The 21,731-nt window shown below is 47.1% G+C and overlaps 1 protein-coding gene across 5 annotated transcripts; it reads right to left on the reverse strand.

Annotated features, from left to right (window-relative positions):
* Nucleotides 1-2,277: 2,277 nt before the first annotated feature.
* On the reverse strand, nucleotides 2,278-20,739 carry Pfas (phosphoribosylformylglycinamidine synthase). Of its 5 annotated transcripts, none has more exons than XM_047546756.1 (28): nucleotides 20,691-20,739; nucleotides 18,222-18,380; nucleotides 18,000-18,135; nucleotides 17,119-17,224; nucleotides 16,440-16,629; nucleotides 16,214-16,319; nucleotides 15,723-15,863; nucleotides 15,497-15,621; nucleotides 15,191-15,319; nucleotides 13,819-13,950; nucleotides 13,541-13,669; nucleotides 11,816-11,889; nucleotides 11,546-11,702; nucleotides 11,179-11,240; nucleotides 10,874-11,035; nucleotides 10,468-10,593; nucleotides 10,220-10,351; nucleotides 9,712-9,942; nucleotides 9,374-9,554; nucleotides 9,200-9,283; nucleotides 8,837-8,992; nucleotides 8,522-8,641; nucleotides 7,946-8,091; nucleotides 7,617-7,824; nucleotides 7,376-7,467; nucleotides 7,177-7,291; nucleotides 6,147-6,470; nucleotides 2,278-6,053 (listed from the first exon to the last, which is right to left on the reverse strand). In XM_047546756.1, the coding sequence occupies exons 2-28, from the start codon at nucleotides 18,361-18,363 to the stop codon at nucleotides 5,743-5,745; spliced, it is 4,017 nt and encodes a 1,338-aa protein (XP_047402712.1). In that variant the 5' UTR covers nucleotides 18,364-18,380; nucleotides 20,691-20,739; the 3' UTR covers nucleotides 2,278-5,742. The 5 variants fall into 5 exon arrangements, with proteins under 5 accessions (XP_047402712.1, XP_047402709.1, XP_047402713.1 ...); XM_047546753.1 differs by having other exon boundaries at nucleotides 18,222-18,398; XM_047546757.1 differs by lacking the exon at nucleotides 20,691-20,739 and adding an exon at nucleotides 18,676-18,898.
* Nucleotides 20,740-21,731: the final 992 nt, after the last annotated feature.

Below are 21,731 nucleotides of genomic sequence, written 5' to 3' on the forward strand. Positions count from 1 at the left end.
GAGACACTATTAGCCTGACCCTGGGTCTCTGGTGGCCCAGTTTCTGGTGGAGACATCCTCCCCTCCATTGTTTGATGTTTTTTGTTTGTTTCTGGTACTGGGAACTGAACCCAGGGACATTCTACCACTGAGCCACACATCCCCAACACTTTATTTTGAGACAGGTTCTCACTAAATTGCCCAGACTGGCCTTGAACTTGTAATCCTTCCACTTCTTCTCCCAAATTGCTGGAATTACAGGCCTGCACCACCACACCCAACAAAGCATTTCCTTTTGACAGGCTTACAGCTGTCTGACACCCACCTCTTTCCTTTCTAGTCTCTGCCACTTATCCATGCTGTCTTGAGTGTGGTTTCCCAGACACAATTGGAGGGCAGCACAGTGAGGGACTGGCATAATAGAGAACAAAGGGTTTCCTGACTAGAGACCTCCCTAAAGAAGGCAGCACCCACCAGGTGGGCCTATCTGGACCCCTTGTTCACAAGATTTCCTCTCTGAACCCACCACCTGCCTGCTACAGGGCATGGTGGCACACAACTGTATTCCCAGTGTTTGGGAGGCTGAGGAAGAAGGATTCCAAATTCAAGGCCAGCCTCAGCAATTGAGTGAGGCCTTAAGCAACTTAGTGAGGCCCCGTTTCAAAATTTAAAAAAGGGCTGAATATGTGGCTCAGTAGTTAAGTACCTGAGTTCGATCCCCAGTACCAAAAAAATAAAATAAAATAAAATAAAAAACAAAAACAAAAACATACCCCAGCACCTGCCTGCTGCCTCCCTGCCACACCTGCCAGTGCTGCCCCTTCCAGCAATGAGGAACAGAAGGAAAACAAAACAACATTAATGTGTATTCGTTTCTGTGCTGTCTTTTTCAAAAATCAAAGGGTCCTGCTGGCTACCAGACAGGTGTTAAATTAAGAAAACAGGCAGGCATGCTCCTGTAATCCTAGCTCCTCCCAGTTCCTCAGGAGGCTGAAGCAGGATTGCAAATTCAAGGCCAGCCCTAGCAATTTAGCGAAAACCTCAGCAACTCAGCATGACCTGTCTCAAAAAACACAAAGGACTGAGGATATGGCTCAGAGATAAAGTGCCTCTGGGTTCAATTATCGGTACAAAAAAAAAAAAAAAAAAGGAAGAAAGAAGAGACATATGAATTCTCCGTTTCTCCACCACCACCCCAAGCCAGTTCAGTGTCTTTCATTAGACCTGAGGAAGAACTCATAACTGAATGACTAGACAAACGAGGTCAAAAGGAAAATGCTTGAGGGGAAGTACAAAACCAAACCATAAGCTCAATCTCTAAGTTCACTCTTTTGTGGGGGGCCAGGGGAGAAAATGGGGTTTAAACCCAAGGGCACTTCACCACTGATCTACATTCCCAGTCCTTTTTACTTTTTGAGACAGGTCTCACTAAGTTGCTGTAGCTGGATTTGAATTTGAGTTCTTTCTTCCTCAGTCTCCTGAGTTGCTGGGATTATAGGTGTGTGCCACTGTACCCAAATTCACTTTTATTATGGAAAAAATTTTATCAATTTTCAGTAATTTCAATATTCATATTTATTTGTTCAGTGACCTCCTAGTGAAGCCAGAATTAAGGACAGGTAGTTAGTATAGAAATAGGAAATCGGGTCAATTCGAGGAAATGAAGCCATGAAGCCATCTGCCTTTGGAAGTTGGAGACTGCCCCTGGAAGAATGGAATGTCAAGGATCTCCGGAGCCCATTGATTACCAAATTTACCTGCCTTTATCAAGGACTTGCAAGCAAGGAGCTGCTAATTAATGCCCCCTGGGCCTTTACCTGCCTGAATCACCCTGGCCCTCCCCCTGCCCATGGCTTCTCACTTAATGCAAAACCAGGCCTAGTCACGTAGGCAGGAAGGAGAGATAAGGGGGGAGAGAACTGGAGAACAAAAGGGACTTTAACCTATAAAAGATGTAGGGTGCGCTCACTTCTGGGGACTTTAGAACATCAGCCATGGCCCCCTTCTTCCTGCCAGGGAGAAGTCTGTATTATTACCTTTAAATAAAACCCGCTTAATATGCTTGCCTTGGCGTGCTTCTCTAGTGTTCAATCTTCAACATTAGAAGGAGCAGAACTCATTACCGGTAAACGGCGGTATCACTAGGTGCCAGGTACTGTGTTAGGATACAGTGGAGGGGCTGAGGATATAGCTCAGTTGGTACAGTGCTTGCCTTACAAGTACAAGGCCCTGGTTCCATCCCTAGCACCGCAAACAAAAAAAAAAAAAAAAAAAAAAAAAGATACAGTGGGGAGCAAAAATAGTTCACCCTGTATTGTGGAGACAGGTCAATGCAAGATTGCAATGGTGAAAGACAGCAGAAACAGGCTGAGAAGGGCTAACAAGTGATTTGACTTCAGTTGCTGACTCAGCCGATACCTTAAGGAAAGGACTTGCTTATGCGATTTGGGCATTTTTGTCAAGTTTTTATTTTTAGATCTCAGGTGTAGAGAGCTGAGGGCATCAGATCCCTCCACTCACAGCACACTACTGTAAAAGTTCACTTAGTATCCTTTATCTCTATTTCTTATTCTATTTTCCCCAAAGGCAGGTAAAGATGAACTTATCAGACCATTTGCTATTTTCTGGCTTTCAGAGAGCTGACAGGTTATGTTGCCAGATGGGTATGACGACAAGATATTGGATCAAGTTAAAGAGCACTGAAAAGGGAAGTTGGATGAAAAGGGAAGAAGGAATGGACTGGGGGGAAGTAGTTATTGGATTTGAGATCCTGATGACTTCAAAGCAGCAAAGAGAAAGAACAGAGGTTAATGGTCAAATGCAAGGTGCTTGAATAAAATGAGCCTGGAGGTGGAAGAGATCTGCATGATGACAAAATCCAAGATGTGATGGTTGGTAAAGCAGAATAGCAGTCACTATAAAGTTCAGGGCATTGGTCATTGCCATACTCTAGAACACTTGAAGTTCATTAAGGGTAGAGAGCAAGAATAGGAGTTAGGGACTAATACACATGAAGAAAAAGGGAGTTAGGGTTGGGGATGTAACTCAGTGGTAGAGCATTGTCTAGCATGTTTAAGGCCATGAGTTCCATCTCAACAACAACAAAAAAAAAGTGGTGGGTGGTAGGAATGTTTGTGTAGGATTGTTTGTCTGTAAGAGATAGAAAGCATCAAAATTAATAGGACTTAAGCAAGGGAAAAGTTCATTTCCTACACTCATTACATGTAGTCTGTCCAAGGCCTGAATGGCCCACTTCAGTGTCAAGAGACAAGTCTCCTATCCTGTTACTCTGCTTTTCATGGCAACAATTCTCAAAGCTATCTCATGGTCCAATATGGCTGCTGGACTTCTAACCACCATCAGGCCTGCATTCCAGAGCAGGAAGCAAGAGAACATATCTCCTTTTAAGAACACTTGGAAATTGTACATATACATCATCTCTTTCTTTAAGCAGAATTTAGTCACAGCAGCCACATCCTCAGCTACAATTCTGGAGATTTTATTTCTAGAAGGGGAAAAACAGATATTAGGGATCAACTGGCAGCCTCTCCCACAGGGAATGATGGGGGCAGAACAAAAAACAGGGTGATGGTGATTACAGCAGAATGGCAGGAGAATCAAGTAGAAGTGGGTGAAGAAAAATCTGGAAGTAGTATACAGAGAAATCTAACTTCAGCTCCCTGCCTGGGGAAGGTGAGGCATGTGGTTTGAGAATAAAAGCCACTAGTTGGAGGGGCTTCAACAGTGGTTTCCCATGAAGGCATAAGAAGCACAAAAGAGCTACCCACAGTGGTTTGCTAGAGGACCTCTGGGTTGCGGGAGGGACACAAGAGTTGGGTGAGTGCCAGCAAGGACAAGTTTGTATGCCTATTGGATAAAAGCAGGAAAGAGAAGCTAAATGATCTTGGTCTTGACAGTATGAGGCACGTAGGTCTTGCTTGGCCAGGGTGATCCAAACCAAAAATGTCTCCACCTCTAAAAACACAAGTTTACCCATTAGAACCAATCAGCAGGCTACCACACAGGTTGTCCAACTCTCGCCTCACCTGACTCTAATCCTTGGTATTAGCCCTCAAACTGCACACTCAGTGTTACAAGGTTAAATATATATTCCTTCCCAGAACCAGAAGGAAACCTTCAAATGTCAAAAATGATCCTTAGGAGAGTCATACAGCTCAGGGCAGGTCACTTTGCAAAACAATTAAAAGATGTTATTTCTCCATTCGCACAACCCCCTACTTTTTTTTTTTTTTTTTTAGTGTGTGCATGGGTGAGGGGGTGTCAGGATCAAAACCAGGGCCTCATGGCAGTGCTCTTCCACTGAGTTACATCCCCACACTTACCATTTACATTGTCTCATCATCAATCTCTTAAGGTACTATCCCCTATCATTAATACTTGTGCCCAGCCTTCCTCCTCTCCCTCCACTGATGCCCTCAGGAATCTAATTCAACTCCAGTCTCCACTTTCAAGGAAACTCCTTTAATCAAGATGCCCAACTTTTTAGGAGGCCAAATGATGTACAGCAGAAATGTCATAAGGAAGTGACCTCTACACATATCAGCAAAGGGAACAAGGGACAATGGAAAACAGCTGCCAGCAAAAGACTGGAGGATGGTAGGAAGCAGATGGAGAGTGAATATGGCCCCCTGGCCATCGCTTCCAAGTTATGTACCAACTCTTTGCAATTTAGTTAACCATAATCCTTTCTTTGCTAAGAAAGGAGAGGGGTTATCAAATACCTGGCTGAATTTTTTTAAGAATTAATTCAGATACATACAAAATGCCCAGCACCTGTTCAGACTGGTGGTGCTATATCCAAGTATTATCATCATTTGCAGCAATAATGGGGAACGCAGGGGTGCTCTACCACTGAACCACATCCCCAGCCCTTTATTATTTTTTAATATTCTGAGACAGGATCTTGCAAAGGTGTCCAGACTGGTCTCAAGTTTGTGATCTTCCTGCCTCAGCCTCCTGACTCACTGAAATCACAGGTGTACCACTACACTTCGCTTATTTCAAGTTCTGTTAGATCACAGACTGCTGCTTGGCACAAGAGATAATCAACAAACATTAATGAAATGAACAAAGAGGTAGTACTTGAAAAAACTAAGGGCTCTGTTCTAGGCATGATGGTGACAACTACTATCAGAAAGGGAGCTAAGGTAGGAGAAACATCAAGAGGACTGGTTTTGAGGCTGGCACCAAGCCATCCCTGAGACACAGCCAGAAATCCCGTCAGAGAAAACTTCTGCAAGCAACAATTCTCTCATCTAGCACAGCTCACTTGAAAAGGAATCCAGGAAGTTTCTGCTGTTAACAGTGAGGATGGACAGGGCTGATTTTCATGCTGTTCCCAGATCTGACACCCCAATGAGAAAGGGAGACATAAAACCTCCCTCAGAGCCCAGGAATGAAATGAGGCACAACATGGTGATTGCTGAGGAAGTGCAGGGGTGGGAAGGCAACAGAACCCATCCCCCTGCACCCTAATTTTCCCTTGTCAGCTCTTTGCCCCAAGTCACAGGCTGCTTCCTGAGCATGAGGAAGGGCAAATCACATTAAAAGAGAGAACTAAGGACAGCTCTACAGACAGTCTCCAGCAGGCAGATGAGTAAATCAGCTGAGATTTTCTTTGCATTTTGGTCCTTATCTGTCTGAGATACTTTTGGAAGTCAGGCAGGGTGCTCCTGAAGGTGACAGAGAGCAGCAAACACAGGGGGATGAGTTGTTAGGGCTAAGTGAGGCTGTCCAGTTGGCTCAGCAGCCTGCTTCCTGGGTCCAGTTTCGGGCATTGACGAAGAGCTGAAGCCACGGGGAGGTGGTGAGAGTGTCAAATGGAGGGGGTCGCCATGCCCACTGCCATGGCCTCACAGCCCGCTCAGGATGAGGCATAAGAGCCAGGTGGCGGCCATCATGGGAGCAGACACCAGCCACACCCCTTGGAGAACCATTGGGATTCAGGGGGTACTGCTCTGTGGGGTTCCCCTCATCATCTGCCCAGTGCAGGGGAGCCAGGCCCCTGGCCTCAATCTGGGCTTGGAGTTCTGGAGAAGAAAATGCCATGTAACCTGGAAGGGAAGAAGGGAAATGAAAGTCAAATTCCTTCAGGCCCTTTATCCATTCCCAGTCCTCAAGCCTCCCCTTGCCTTCCTGGGCCTGACCTTCCCCATGGGCGCTCCATACTGGCAACACAGCACCTTCCATCCCTCGTAGCATCAGGGCTGGCCCAGGCCCTACACGCACACTGGCCCAGCGAGACTCGAAACGCCCAGACAGGTTGTGACGTAGCATGAGGCCAGGCTGGGTTGGCCAGGAGTCATGACCCACCTCCCTGACTTCTTCATCAGGGTTGCCACCCACCCAGCCCAGCAGAGCCAACAACTGACAGCCATTGCACACGCCCAGGCTGAAGGTGTCTGGCCGCTTCCTGAAGCGCCTCAGTTCAGCCCCGGCCTGTGAATGAAAGGTCACAGCAGCTGCCCATCCTAGAAGGGAACATGAAAGTCACGGTGAGATGTGGAAGGCCTCAGAAAAAGAGATACCAAGAATGAAGGGAAACAGCTGCTCTTCCATTCCAGCAGGCACCCCCTTTGCAGAGCCTGGGGCAGAAGAGGGAAGAAATGGGCTTATCTGCTTAAATCATATGTTACCAACTCCTGGGACACAGATGGCCAGTGACTTTCTTTTTGCTTGGCCAACAGAACATTTTAAAAAGTTTTTACTTGGGTTGGGGTTGTGGCTCAGTGGTAGAGCACTTGCCTAATACATGTGAGGCCCTGGGTTTGATCCTCAGCACCATATAAAAAGATAAATAAATAAATTAAAGGTGTTGTGTCCATCTACAATTGAAACACACACACACACACACACACACACACACACACACACAGTTTTTACTTAGTTGCCCAATATTAAAAAGTAAGATTTTACACAAAAATCTGAATTTTTGGCATCTCTTGAAACAATGAAGGATCTAGTCCTGTTGAGCCATCTTTCCAACAGCTGCTTGAGCTGAGTAGCAGCTGCCCCTTTAGATAGGACATAGGCCATCCAGGTTAGCAAGACCCCACCCACATCACCTGAAGTTACCTCAGGACAAATGAACTCATGTGCTCATTTTCCCGTAGCTTTGTGGAAGTGAGAGGTTTCAGGAATGTGGCAGAGGGAGCATGCAGAAGTCTGCACGCCTACCTTTGGCAGAGCCCAGGACATCTGCATAGCTGAAACCGCCCACAAAGGCCACACCACGGAATGTGTCTAGCCCAATGGCCCCAGAACAGAGGTCCTGCATGGTCACATCCCACACCTAGCAGGACAGAGAGGGAAAAAGTCAGGGTACACAGCCTGAGGCTATATCAAAGCCCCAAGCTCTGTTGGCTAACCTGCTCACCTCAAACCCAGCCAAGTGGAAGGCATCAGCCATCTCCCGGTCTCCATTACTACCCTCTTCTCGTAAGATGGCGACTCGGGGGGTAGGACCGCCTGGAAGAAGCGTCTCTGGTCTAGACAGTTACTTCCCCACCCAAACTTCCCAGACACCTTTTCAGGGCAAAGCCAGGCAACCAGGTCTTGGGATCCACCCCCAGGCCCAATGTGCCTAGAAGTCAAAGACATTGTGCATACTCCCTCACCAGGCTCATGAGGCACAGAAGCCTTGGGGAAGGTGGGGGGCAGGAAATAGCTGGGCCCCATCCTCTCCCTTAGGCCCTGTTCCTCTTCTGCCACACAGTGTGGCTCTGCCTGCAGACGGTCCAGCTGGAAACTTGTTTCCTCCCAGAGGGCTCGCAGCTGCCCAACCGGCTCCTCTACAACCACAGTCCCATTGACTGACACCTGGATCTGAAGAGAGCAAGTCAATCAAGGGTTGAGAGAAAGGATGGCCACTCCATGGATGGCAGAGATGCCTACAGCTTCCTTACTCAGACTGCCCACTAAGCCCCACTCTCCCTGGCTTCCTCACCATGGCATGGGGACCGGCTTCGCCAGTGTGGCCCAGCTCCAGGCAGTGGAGGCCAGCACTCCTGTAACGCTGCAACACTTCAGCCAAGTCTGGCTTCCGCACCTCCAGCACCAGGCCTGGCTCTTCAGCAAAGAGCACCGGCAATGCTGGGAGAGCAGTGGAGGCAAGTCAGGGTGTTTAGGGTGCTGCCAGACTTAGAGGCAGTAATCAGGGGTGGGGTGAGGACTTGGACAGTGGAAAAAGGAAATTGCATCAGGGACCGTGGGGGATCTTTGACTCGTACAGTAAAGAACATAGTGGATGGCATTCAGTTCAGCTTTCAGGACACACCTCAGAAGAGACAGTTGGGAAAGATTCAAGGAAAAAGGGTAGGGGTTTTTTTTTAAATATATTTTTTTAATTGTTGATGGACCTTTATTTATTTATATGTGAGGATCGAACTCAGTCCTCACACGTGCTAGGCAAGTACTCTACCACTGAGCCACAACCCCAGTCCAACACTCCATTCTTTATCAGGAGATGAGGTCTGCAGGTTGAAGAAGGCAGCCAGACCTGACTCTAAACCTAGTTTCTTACCATTGACCCCAGGTGCAGGCACATCCACCTCTATCCCACAATTCCCAGCAAAGGCCATCTCAAGCAGACAGGTGACAAGGCCTCCATCACTGACATCATGGCCTGAGCACAGTAGGCGGTCTGGAGGAAAGCAAAAAAGTTCAGTGACCTTGGGGCCCAGCCTGATGGTTCCACTTAACTACTTCTGGAAAGTCCATAAGACTTTGTATTAGAAGGTAACACACTGGGAAAAGAAAAGGACCCAGATCACTATGCCCCACTTATTTAGCTGGTGAGCACCTGCCATCATGTACACCACCTCTCCCAGGGCCTCACCTTTTAGCAGCCCCTGGGTGATCCTGAAGGCACAAACCAGGTTCTCAGGCAGGTCCAGGTTGGGAGGCTGCTCCCCAAGCTGTGAAAAACACTGGGCCAGAGCTGTGCCCCCTAGCCGATGCCACCCAGGGCTCAGAGGCACATAGAGCAGTTGGCCTGAGGAGATGGGGAAAATGGGAAAGATGGAGAGCTCAGGAGTAGCCCTCCCTAAAATGCTCATAGCACTGCCATTCCCAGTATGCAGCAAGATGCCTCAGATTACCAGTTCCACAAAGTGGAACCATAATCCAGTGCTGAGATGAGCACATTAAACATGAAGTAGACCCCAAACCAAGAACCAAGGTCAGAACACACTGCACATACCTCTCCCTCCAGGATGCTTGAGGTCTGGAGTCACAGTGGCTGTGATATCTGGACAAACAGCATAGGCTGAGATGACCAGAGACCCTACAGACCAAGGAAGACCAAAAAAGAGTAAGATTCCAGCCCAGTCCAATGCCCTTCTCCATCCCCGTCTACTGAGGGCCCCAGCCTCACCAGGAGCCCGCACAGTCTCAGTGCCAACCCGGGCAGCCATGCTGAGGGAATCCTTGCCACCATCCACAGCCACACCCAGTGCTGCCATCACTGACACCATAGCCTCACAGGCATCAGCCAGAGCTGCACCCTCCCCTGGGAGCTTGGCTGCCCACATCCAGTTCCCACTGCACTTCACATCCTGGGAGAAGAGATACAGCATTAGAGTGGATGAGACATGCAGAGACTGGGATGCAGAGGGACTTGGAGTTTGTGAGCATGAAATGAAGGGCAAGCGGTGAATGTGGAAATGTCCCAAAGGCCTGGAATTCTAGGGGAGAAGCTGCCAGGGAACTCACACGGAGATCAGTGACCAGAGCAAACACCAGGTTGGTGAGGGCTTCAGTCACAGCCAGCCGGGCAGCCACCTTGGGGTCCAGCAGGCTCTTGACTGGCTGCTCTCCCAGAGCTGTGGCAGCCCCTATGAGTTCCTGGTGACTCAGGGCTACAACAGCTACATCAGCCAGAGGAGTATGCAAAGGTCCAACACACTGCTGTTGGGCCACCAGGCCACCCACAGAGCGATCCACCTGTGGTAACAAATATAATTGGCAAGAGGGCCAAGAAGAGAGCGCTCAGGTTCTCCACTTTTCCCTGAAGGATACACAACAGTGGGAAACCTGGCTTCCCTCCAACATGCAGATAAGAACTCCACGCAGAGGGCGGGAAGCAGGAAGACCAGGTCATGGGGTAAGGGTGAGGGTGTCCCTGCTCTTTCCCCCCAGGCTTTAAGGAAGGTTGTGGTAGACCTGAGGGGAAGAAAGGAAGCAGAGGGCTGAAGGGGTGAAGCAGGGGTGCAGGGAGGACCTTGTTGGTGAGGTAGCGCTTGCTGGCCACAGAAGGCAGTCTCAGAACTCGCTCCAGAGCCTGGCGCACGCTCAGTCCTTGGGGCAAGGCCAGGGGCTGCAGCACAGGGGAATCCCTCTGGAGGAAGAACTCCTACAACAGAAATGGCAACAGGGGAATGTGAGTACCCACAGAAGGCTGGGCACAAGCAGGGTGATAAGGGGCCTGAGGGGAGGGCCTCAAGAGAAACACAACCCCACCTCACATACCTTCTGAGGCATCTTGCCCAATACCCAGTCAAGCTCCAGGTCCACAGGAGTTGGGGGAGGTGCTGGCGGTGCATCCCCCTGGCCATGTCTCCCCACGGGACACTCACGATCATCCACCAGCACGATCTATGGACCACAGGGGCACCACCCAGAGGGACTGAGACTATGAACACCAGCAAGGAATGCTCTTAGAGATTAGGGCACAAATGCTCCTTCCACCCCTTGTCTGGCTTCCTCTGTAGTTTCTACCTTCCCCCTGCCTCCTATATCTGTTCCCCATACCTTATTTGCCACCATCTCCCATCCTCCTCCCTTCTCCCTCCCTTAAAAGTTTTCATTCTAACCCATGCAGCCAGGTAGCTTGAGCATACCCATAGTGTGTTTTTGACTCTTGGGGTCAACTCACCCTCTTGTCTCCAGTAATGGTACCCACAAAGCAAGCCGGGCAGCGTTCCCGGGCACTGACATGACTCAGGAAGTCCCGGTGCGGGGGCCTCAACAGAAGTGCATTTGACTCCTGGTACTCAGCGCCCCAGATTTCCAAGGCATTCAGGGTTGGGTCACCCAGCTACAGACATGGCAGGAAGGAAAGGGAAGAATCACTAGGCACTCCCTTACCTCATATTGTTGCTAGGAATTGGGGGACAATACGGGGAGGATAGCTGTGGCTGGTAGAGCGGGGACTGGCATTCTTCAGGGGATGAGACCAACCTGGAAACGGCTAGTGTAAATGATGGCCCCTGCTGGGTCACTCAGTTCCTTCAGGACATTGCCTGGTGAAAGGATTGCAGGGAGAAGTGGTGATCTGGTCATGGTCAGCTCCAGGCAAACAAGGGGGAGTCCCCAGCCTCCAAATGAGCACCTAACTGTGTGTCCCTGCAGGAGTTGCTGCTATAGCTTCATTACCAACTGTCACAGGTCAACAGTTCCACCCACTCCAACCCTAAACTTGTCTAGAACATAGTGAGTGAGGACTTAAAAGCTGGGTGGTTGGTTGCAGATCCTCAATGCCTTTCCCTAAACCAAATCTGGCAGGAGTTAGGTAGGCCCAGCACTTTGTCCCAATTGCTTCCCTCACCATTGCCACCAGCACCCTGATCATGGAGGCTGCAGATAGGGTTCTCCATGGGGGCCTCCACACAAGCCCGGATAACACGGTTCATCTTCTGTTCCATTTCTGGGTCTCCCCGTTGCACAGCCCCAAAATCCAGGTCACTGGCATTATCTCCCTGCACCTGAAGGAACATAAAGCATAGCTCAGTTTAGGGAGACTGGGATCCCCCACCCCACCCACACATTAAGACCCAGCAACATCGAGGAGTCTACATCTTTAACTATTCACATCCACCTGCACAGATGAAGCAGCTCCACCTCCAACTCCAATCCTGTAGACAGGACCCCCAACCTTTACAACATCCATGCCTGCAAGGAAGAAGAGTAGAACCAAAACAAAGGGAAAGCCATCACAAGCAACCTCCAAAGCAAGGCAGTATAAGGACAAAGAAAGTTGATGTGAGTGGATCAGAACCTTAATACTGCACTGGGCTGATGGGAGACTGAATTGGTACAACATCTACAGAGGGCAACATAGCCACATCAATCAAAATTATAAATACATGTAGCTGAGTGGTAGAGCACTAGCCCAGCATGGGCAAGGTAATGGGACTGACCCCCAGTATCGCAAAAATAAATACATACATATAAATGCTTCTGTTCTTTGGGAAATATACTTTGAGGAATTTTTTTTTTTTTTTTTTTTTTTTGTACAAGGGATTGAACCCAGGGGCACTTAACCACTGAGCCACATCCCCAGCCCTTTTTATATTTTATTAGAGACAGGGTCTCGCTAAGTTGCTTAGGGCCAGGCTGGGGAGATAGCTCAGCTGGTAGAGTGCTTGCCTTATAAGCACAAGACCCTGGATTTGATCCCCAGCACAGCAAAAAAAAAAAAAAAAAAAAAGTTGCTTAAGGCCTAAGTTGCTGAGACTGGCTTTGAACTCGCAATCCTCCTGCCTCAGCCTCCCCAGCCATTGGGATTACAGGCATAAGTCACTATCCCAGCCCACTTCAAGGAATTTATTCTATAAATTCACTCAGATGGGTACAAAATTGCCTATGTATAAGAATTAAACATTGCAAGCTGGGCACAGTGGTGCATGCCTGTAATCCCACCAGCCTGGAGGCTGAGGCAGGCAGATCGCAAGTTCAAAACCAACCTCAGCAATTAAATAAGACCCCAAGCGACTTAGCGAGACCCTGGGATCTTAAAAAAAAAAAAAGAAAGAAAGAAAGAAAAGAAAATTGGAGATGTAGTGCAGTGGTTAAGTGGCCCTGCATTCAATCCCTGGTACTAAAAAGTAAATAAATAAATAAAAATAAAAAATAAGGGTTGGGGATGTAACTCAGTAGTAGAGTACCCCTGGGTATAATTCTCAGTATTAGAGGAAGAAAAGAAAAGAAAAGGAAAAAGAAGCAAATATACATATGGATCTATTTCCATAGGCAGCAAAGCCCTCCGGTAGGATACAAAAGAAATTGAACAGAATTGACTATCTATACAGAGGAAACCTGGGATCTGGAAGTTAGGGGAAGGAGAGTTTTCACCGCATAACATTTCTTGCCTTTTGAGTTTTGAGTCATGTGACTGGATCACCTAGTCAGTAAATGGGACCTGGATTTTTATCTTGACTCCACCACAGTTCTTAGCACAGTGCTCAGCACACGAGTACTCAAAAATGTTTGCTCAACTAAACTGAACCAGCAGATAAAAGTGCCTGGCATATAGCAAGTACTGAACAAACATTAGCTGCCTCAACTTAGCAGAGTGTGATCCAGAAGCACAGGGGTAGGGGTGAGAAGGGGCTCTGCTCTGCACAAATAAAGTAGGGAGGAGACAAAGACAACAAAGGCTGAGACTGCCTGCCAGTATAAAGCCTTCTGCCTTGAAACCTTATACTAGAGAAAAGAGATATGAATCAGGGGATTAAAAACTAACCACTGAAATGTCCTCTCAATTACCTCCCTGCAGCTTTCCTGTGCTGACTGAATACAGAGAAAGGAAGCAAGTTCTTACCTGGTTCTGGAGTCTCCTTGCCCACATGCTCAGCTTCCATGGACCCAATGCCCCCACTAAACATAATGGGTTTGATCCACTCACGCCGCTGACCATTTGGGAGCTGGAGTCCCAAAGAGCGGGCAAAGCCTGGAGTGTAGACACCAGAAAGAAGGGGTTAGGGGCCAGTCACCCAGTCTCTAGCCCTTGCCCAATACCATAGTCCCTGGGTCACACACACACCCACAAGCCCTTTGTGGGACTAAATGTTCATTATCCCTCCACACCCCCAGCCTTACCAGCCAACACTGGTTCCCCAAACTTGTTGCCATAGTCAGATGCCCCATTACTGGCTTCAATGGCAACCTCCAGAGGCTTGGCAAAATTCCCAGGGTACTGGAAGCTTGGATCCTCCCAGGGCAGATTATAACCTGGGAGGGAAGAAGAAAGTTGAATGAACCATAAAGACATAAGATGGAGCTGGGCATGATGGTACATTCCTGTAATCCCCGCAACTTAGGAGGCCTTGGGCAAAAGGTTTGTAAGTTCAGGGCCAGCCTTGGAAACTGAGTGAGATCCATTCTCAAAAATAAAATAAAATAATAAAAAGGACAAATGTGTAGCTCAGAGGTAGAGCATGCCTTTGGCTTTGATCCCCAGTACCAAAGAACAACAAAAACAAAGATGAAGGCAGAAGATCCAGCATCCTTGGAGAAGTCTAAACCAGTAAGGACCACCTGCATGGTTGGAATGTTCCACTTTAGCACAGTGTAGAGCCTGTAGTTTAGTGTTGGTCTTATTTTCCACCTCCCACATCAGACTTCCCTCTTCTCAGGATCAGACTTCTTTTTCTCTTGCAGTGCTGGGGACTGAACTTTACCACTGTGCTACATCCCCAGCTCTTTACCACTGTGCTATATCCCCAGCTCTAAGATCTAACTTCTTAAGCTTTTTTGAGAAACTGGATTTTGAGGACAAGTGGTGATTACAATCCCAGGGCTGGGATTGTAGCTCAGTGGTAGAACGCTTGCCTAACACGTGTAAGGCACTGGGTTCAATCCTTAGCACCACATAAAAATAAATAAATAAAATAAAGGTCCATTGACAATTAAAAAAAAAAAGTCAACCCAGATGTGCCCAGTAGTTAAGTGCCCCTAGGTTCCATCCCTGGTACCCAAAAAAAAAAGACAACCCAGTATCATGTTTTCTGGCTGAGACAATAATAATTTCTAAAGAAAACCATCATGGTTAGTGGCATATGCCTGTAATCCCAACAGAGAAGGATTGCAAATTCAAAGCCAGCCTCAGCAAGTTAGAGTGGCCCTAAGCAACTTAGCAAGACCTTGTCTCAAAATAAAAAGTAAAAAGGACTAGAGATCTGACTCAGTGGTTAAGCACCCTGGGTAATTCAATCCCCAATACCAAAAAAAAAAAAAAAAAAAAAATTAAAAAAGGAAAATTATGGTTCTTGCAAACCTAGGCTGGCAACCACCATCTCCTCTGGCCTATACACCTCATGATCATGATCAATGAAAAGCCAGCTATTCTGAAGTCCTCCCTCCCCCAAAAAAGGCACCCAGATGACCCTCTGACCTACAAAATATAAGCATTTGGTGCCTGCAAGGACAAAAAATTTGCAAGTAAGGTAAGTAGAAAGGAAGAAGACCAGACCTGGGATGTGCAGGTTTCCAAAGCAATAGCCAGCGGTGCCAGCCACCACATGGGCCCCACGGCCTGTGCACTGGATGTCCCGGATCCTGCCCCCTGTGCCTGTGGTTGCACCACTGAAGGGGGATACTCCTGCAGAGAGAGTTGGGGAGGTATAAGTGCAACAGAGACAAACCTCATCCCCAACCACCCCCATGGAAATAAAGACAACAAGTTTCCCTAATTGTTTTTCCCAGCTCAGCCCAGAAACCTGGGACCTTTGCCCTACCCTATTCTCTGATCTCCATCCCTCTCAGGGACACAGCTCACCTGTGGGAAAGTTGTGTGTCTCTGCTGTGAAGACAACATGTCTTAGCCCCTGCCGTTGCCGGAAGCAGCTTGGCTGTGAAGGGTCCTCAGGTCGTAGGAATCTGACTTCTTTCCCCTGGATTGCACTGTGGACATGTCCATGCTGGACCCACTTCCTTCCCAAGATCTGTGCCAACCCAACCAGGGACCAGGTCCTCCCTTTCCCCAGACCCAAGGCATACGCAACCTGCTGTTGTCACAGAACTTGAGGACATTGTTGGGGTTTGAGGATATCTGGGTGCTCATGATAGATTCAAACAGGGAATGTGTCAACTTCTTCCCATCCACATAGAGTTGGCCCTTGAAGAACCAGTGTCGGCTATGCTCACTGAGGGAATTACATGGAGAAAGGAAGACAGAATAGAAGCATGTCATTCCTCAGTACCATGTCCTCTCAACAGCATTCAATAGCAGTTATGGCCAATTCACACTTAAATAATAGGTCAAAATGCATTCCAAAAAGTCAATCCTCAAGCATTTTGTCACTGTGAATTATCCAAAGCCAAACTGTAGATAAAACCAAGATCTGAAGACAGACTCCTTGATGGAGAGGGGAGCCCAGGCCCTAAAAGACTCAGAAAGGCCCACACCAAGGAAGAACTATGAAGCCAAGTCCCCATGGTTTTCCCTTTCAACCTCTATGGGCTCACATATCAAAATAACCCCATTCATTCTCACCTATTGGACTGAGCCAAGTCAAAAACCTCCACAGTGCTGGGATTCCGTTGTAGTTCCTGGAAGCGCTTGGTATAGAAATCCAAGTCCCAGGAGTCTAGAGCCAGACCTACAAGACAAACCCCAGAAGAGCTAACTGTATGGCTCAGGTCACCTTATTCCAGGTCTCAACATCACCTACTAGCCTTCTAATATCCTGGATCTTCCCCCTCCTTTTCCAAGGACTCACCTAGCTCCTGGTTGGCCTTCTCCAGGGCAAGTCGACCCTCAGCTAATATGTTGATGGAACCATTCAGGGAAACTGGGATACTCTCAGGGGAGAAGCTCTGGATGGGATGGGGAAAGTGCTGCTCTGTCATCCGGTCATGTAGGGCAGCCAGAGCCATGGTCTCCATCTCAGCTGAAGGGTGATGGGCAAACTAGGGATGAGACACACACAGAAGGCAAGGGATGGAGAGTGAACTGAAAAATGGAGGTTAGAGTCTACCCTTGGCCTTCCAGGTCATACAGTACTAGTCCACTGCTACCCTACAGTACCAATTATTTTTTTTTCAATGCTCGGGATTAAACCCATAGGCTAAGCAAGTCCTGTACAACTAAGCTATATCCCCAGGTTTATACAGCACCTGTGTTCAGATAACAAAAAGAAAAAAGAAGACTCCCCTTCCAGGCATAAGTTCATGCTGTGATGCATAAATTAGTACAGAGAGCACAGGCTGAATTTCTACCCCACTCATCCCTTGAATAGGAACTTTTAGGCAGTGACCAATCCATACAATGAAAAAGGACAGGCCTACCAGGAGCTCTTCCTCTTGCTTCTCCCATTATTTCCCTAGATCTAAGGATCTAATCTCTTACTTCCAGTCTACCTCCTCCTCATTCTTCACGCTGATTTCCCACTACCTCACCGAAAGCCGGTAGCGCCGGGTAATCTCCACACGTTTCACAGCTCCTAGCCCTGAGACCTGGCATACAGAAACGATGTTGGTGGATGTTGGGGTGGAGAAGTTCAGCCTGAGGAGAGGACCAGATGGTTAGGACCTTGCTGGAAAGGCGGATCCTATCCACCCTGTTCAGTCAATCTCCCATCACTACCCCTCACTAATGGCTTCCAACCTCAGTCTGGGCACCAAGAAACCTGCTTTCAAAAGTCACTCAAGGGGCTGGGGATATAGCTCAGTCGGTAGAGTGCTTGCCTTGTAAACATAAGGCCCTGGGTTCGATCCCCAGCACCCAAAAAAAAATAAAATAAAATAAAAAGTCACTCAAGGGCTGGGGAGATAGCTCAGCTGGTAGAGTGCTTGCCTCGCAAGCACAAGGCCCTGAGTTCAATCCCCAGTACCACAAAAAAAAAAAAAAAAAAAGTCACTCAAATCAAACTATAACTATCTTTCTAACAATAAACTTGTTGCAATTTAGAGGCTGGGGCTGTAGCTCACTAATAGAATGCTTCCTTAAAATGCACAAAGCCCTGGCTTCAAAACCCAGCACCAGGGGAAAAAAAAAAAAAAAAAAAGTCAAAAACTGCTGTAATTTTAACTTCTCAGAATACAAATTATTTTACTTTCAGAATATGTCTGGGAGCTTGCTCAATCTATAACAGCATCTACCCACACGAAGAACATAAATGCAGTTTCTTAGGAAGGGAGTAAGATGGAGTGAAAGCAAAACAAATCTCCTGAGGATCACAAGAGGAAGTAGAAAGGAAGTGGAAAGGATGGGCAGTAAGTTCAAAAGAAAGAATGTGTCCTGGATTGTGAAACAAGTTACCCCAGGTTCAAACACATACCTGGGCCCAACTTCCAGCAGCAGGTCATTGGAACCTGGAAGGAGCCAGGAGTTGTGAGCAACATCATCCAGCAACAATGGGCAGCCAAACAGCCACTTCAGCTTCTTCATCTCCTCAGTACTTGGAAGGGCCTCAGCTGCAGGGAGACAGAGCAAGGATACCTTGAGATACTGCACATAGCACTGGGGCACTTCCTTCAAGCATTCAATACCTAGGCCCAACCTGTCCAGTCCACATTGTAGCAGAGTTCTGTCTCGATACCCTGCAGCTCTGGTAGCTGCCTTTGTACTTTCTGTAGAATGTGTCCAGATGCTGCCCACTCATGGCCAGAGGGACGGACATAGAAGTGAAGGACTGGGGCCATCTCTGCAGGTGTGCTTTCTGGAGAAGAATTAGGTTCTTTAAAAAAAAAAAAAAAAAAAAATTAAACAACAACAAAAGAAAAACCATGATAACTTACTGATTTCAAGTTTCAAGGACGGTGAGACATTAGTGATAGGTTAAGGAAAAATAACAGGGACATTCAGAGAAAAGGTAACCCAGAAAAGGTAGGCTTCTAATCTGCATCATTCATTCAACCATGATCACACACATGGAGCTCACAGATGTGAGCTGCCTCTTCCCAAGAAGTGAGACAACACAATGTGGACAACTCAAAAATCAAAACTGAATTCACCTTTAGCATGCTGAGGCCCCGGACTTGATCCTCAGCACCACAAAAAGAGAAAAACAAACAAATGAATTATTTGACTACTCTGCCCAGGACCAAGAATTGTGATATTGCTGATCTAGAGGTCACTTAACTGTTCTTATCTTACTAGACATTTGACTTACTTATTCCATATTTCTTAAAACACCATCCTCTCTGGCTTCACTGACACACTTTCCTGGTATCTTTCCTACCTTCTGGTTGCTCCTTTTGGGTTACTTGTGCTGGCTTCTGCTCAGCCTCTAAATGTTGGATGTGCAGGGCTCTATTCTTATTTCTCTTCTCTCTACATGCTCTTCTTAAGTGACCTCATCCAGTCCTATGATTTTTTTTTGGGGGGGGGCGACTGGGGATTGAACTCAGGGGCACTTGACCACTGAGCCACATCCCTGACCCTATTCATATTTTATTTAGAGACAGGGTCTCACTGAGTTGCTTAGCACCTCACCATTACTCAGGTTAGCTTTGAACTGCAATCCTCCTGTCTCAGTCTCCCAAACTGCTGAGATTACAGGCGTGTACCACAACACCCAACTCAGTCCTATAATTTTAAATATTACCTGGTAGAATGAACAAATGAAATTGTCACAGCATTCAACAAATTTTGGCCAAAAACTGTAATTTTATATGGTTCAAGTTAATATTTGCCATGAAATCTATAACTTTACCCAACACTGATTCTTCCTAAAATTCCAGATAAGTACATTCAAAAGCTTGTGACATCTCCACACTGATGTCTCATAAACACAGCAAATACCTGTTATAGACAAATCAGGAATTTTGATTTATTCTCTAGAGTTGCTGTTCTCCTAGTCTTCTCCTCTCAGTAAACACTACCACCACCGAATTAGTTGCTCAAGCCTAAAAGACCAGAGCTGACCTAGGGATGTACTTCAGTGACAGAAAACTTGCCTAGGAAGTTTTTCCTTCAGTCTCTCTATATCCAATCCATCAAAAAATATATTTCCAAATATCTCTCAAATCTCATCTGGACCTCACTCTAGTCCAAACCACTCCTCTCACTCACCTAGACCAATGCACTGGCTTTGTGAACCGTGCCTGATTCCACCTCTGCACATCCACAACCCATTTGCAACATGTCAGCATAAAGATCATGGCTTTTCATCACACAGACAAGTGCCCTGGCTTACCTGGTCTGGCCACTATCTACCTCTTCAACCCTATCTCACCCACTCCACATGAATCTCATTAGCTTCTACTGTATTCCTCTAACTTACCAAGCTCTGTACTAAAAGGCTTTTTTTTTTTTTCTTTTTTTTTTCCCACTCTGATAAATGCATGGCTTGTTATTTAGTTATTTAAACTTCAGGGAAAATTCGCCTGCTTGGAAAGGCCTTACTGGACTAGCCAATCTTAAGTAGCCACTTTCAGATGGCTCTGGTTTAACTTCTTACATAGTACTCACCACGATCTGACATTTTTATTTACTTTCACTCTATTCCCCCCTAAAATAAACTCTGTCTGCAAGCGCTGTAGCTGCTTCATCTTCATTTAATTACCAAAGCTTGAACAATTCCTGGGGCTTACTTTTAACAGGAGGTTTAAAAAGCAAACAAATGAAAACGTGTTGCCTGAGTGAATAAAGTTTTGGTTCCCATCACTTCTCAGTCCCTCTAGACCTTCAGGGCAATTTTCCTGAAATCATTTTATTAAGATTTTCTTCTTTCCCAATGCAGTATTCCTAACGCTTAGCATAGTGCCTGACACAAAACAGGTAGCTGACAGATTTTCTGCTGAACTAAAGAATAGGTCCCGAGTCTTTGCGTGGTCAGGCACCCAAGTCGATGGTCTGCGGACAGCAGATGAACGATGTCCCCCCAGTACAGCAGGCACGCGAGCCCCAGCTTCACTCAGCTCGGTCTGGCGGGAATGCTGAAGCGGCCAGGATTGGACTTGTGATGGGTGACAAAGAGCTGCACCACTGAGTGGACTTAGAGCCAGCGTGCGGTACATATACTCACGTGAAAGTTGTCCACGCTGAGCCAAAGCCACATGAATCTTGGCGCGTTGGCTGCGTCATCTGTGTGCGACGCGGTGAAAACTCCCGGCTCTAGCACGCGGAAGTGAACAAGCCCTGCCCCGCCCACTTCCTCCAGTCAGGGGCAGGTGTGATCGCCGCCCTGCCACTGTAGTCCCCCCTTTTTTTTTTGGTGGTGCTGGGGATTGAACTCAGGGCCTTAGTGCATGCAAGATAAGCACTCTACCAATTGAACTATTTCCCCAGCCCCTCCCGGTAATTTGCTTTTCTTTTCTTCTCTTTTTTTCTTGTACTGGGATTGAACCCAGGGAGTATTACTACACTGAAGTACACCCCAGCCCCCCTTTTTTTTAGTTTTAGATGGACACAATATCTTTATTTATTTTTATGTGGTGCTGAGGATCAAACCCAGTGCCTCACACGCTAGGCAAGTGCTCTGCCACTGAGCTACACCCCCAGCCCCAGCCCTTTTTAAGAATCATTATCTTTTATTTTGAGACAGGGTCTCATACTTGTGATCCTTGCTTCAGCCTCAGCTGGGATTACAGGCATGCACCATCAAGCCCGACTCCCACAATGGTTTCTTTCACAAATCCTTCTTTGAATTGGCATTTGTAAAAATACATTCAGTTCCGAGTCCTCGACTCTGCTGGTCTTGTGCAAATATGACAGGCAGATATTTTGAAAGCAGGAGACGGAATGAGAAGATTTTTCTGCATCCAGGATTCAGTCTCCCTCCCGCTTACCTCTGGACTTTCTTGGAATGAGAGAATTTATTTAATTTCTAACAGAGAGGGAGGCACAAATTTTAAATTTCTATACACTAGTATAGAACTATATGCTAGTTAGGTAGCAATAATGATAGGAAATATTTTTTGAGCACCCATCAAGTGAAGCATTTTATATGATGCTCACTCCTTACAAAAAACTGACCTTGCTCGGTGTAGTGGCACATGACTGTGTTGTGCCCAAAGGCTCGAGACCCCGCAAAGACCACCAGAGACCACGATCAATGCAAGCAGCA

The sequence above is a fragment of the Sciurus carolinensis genome, chromosome 3 (assembly GCF_902686445.1).
Source record: "Sciurus carolinensis chromosome 3, mSciCar1.2, whole genome shotgun sequence".
Classification (NCBI taxonomy): Eukaryota; Metazoa; Chordata; class Mammalia; order Rodentia; family Sciuridae; genus Sciurus; species Sciurus carolinensis.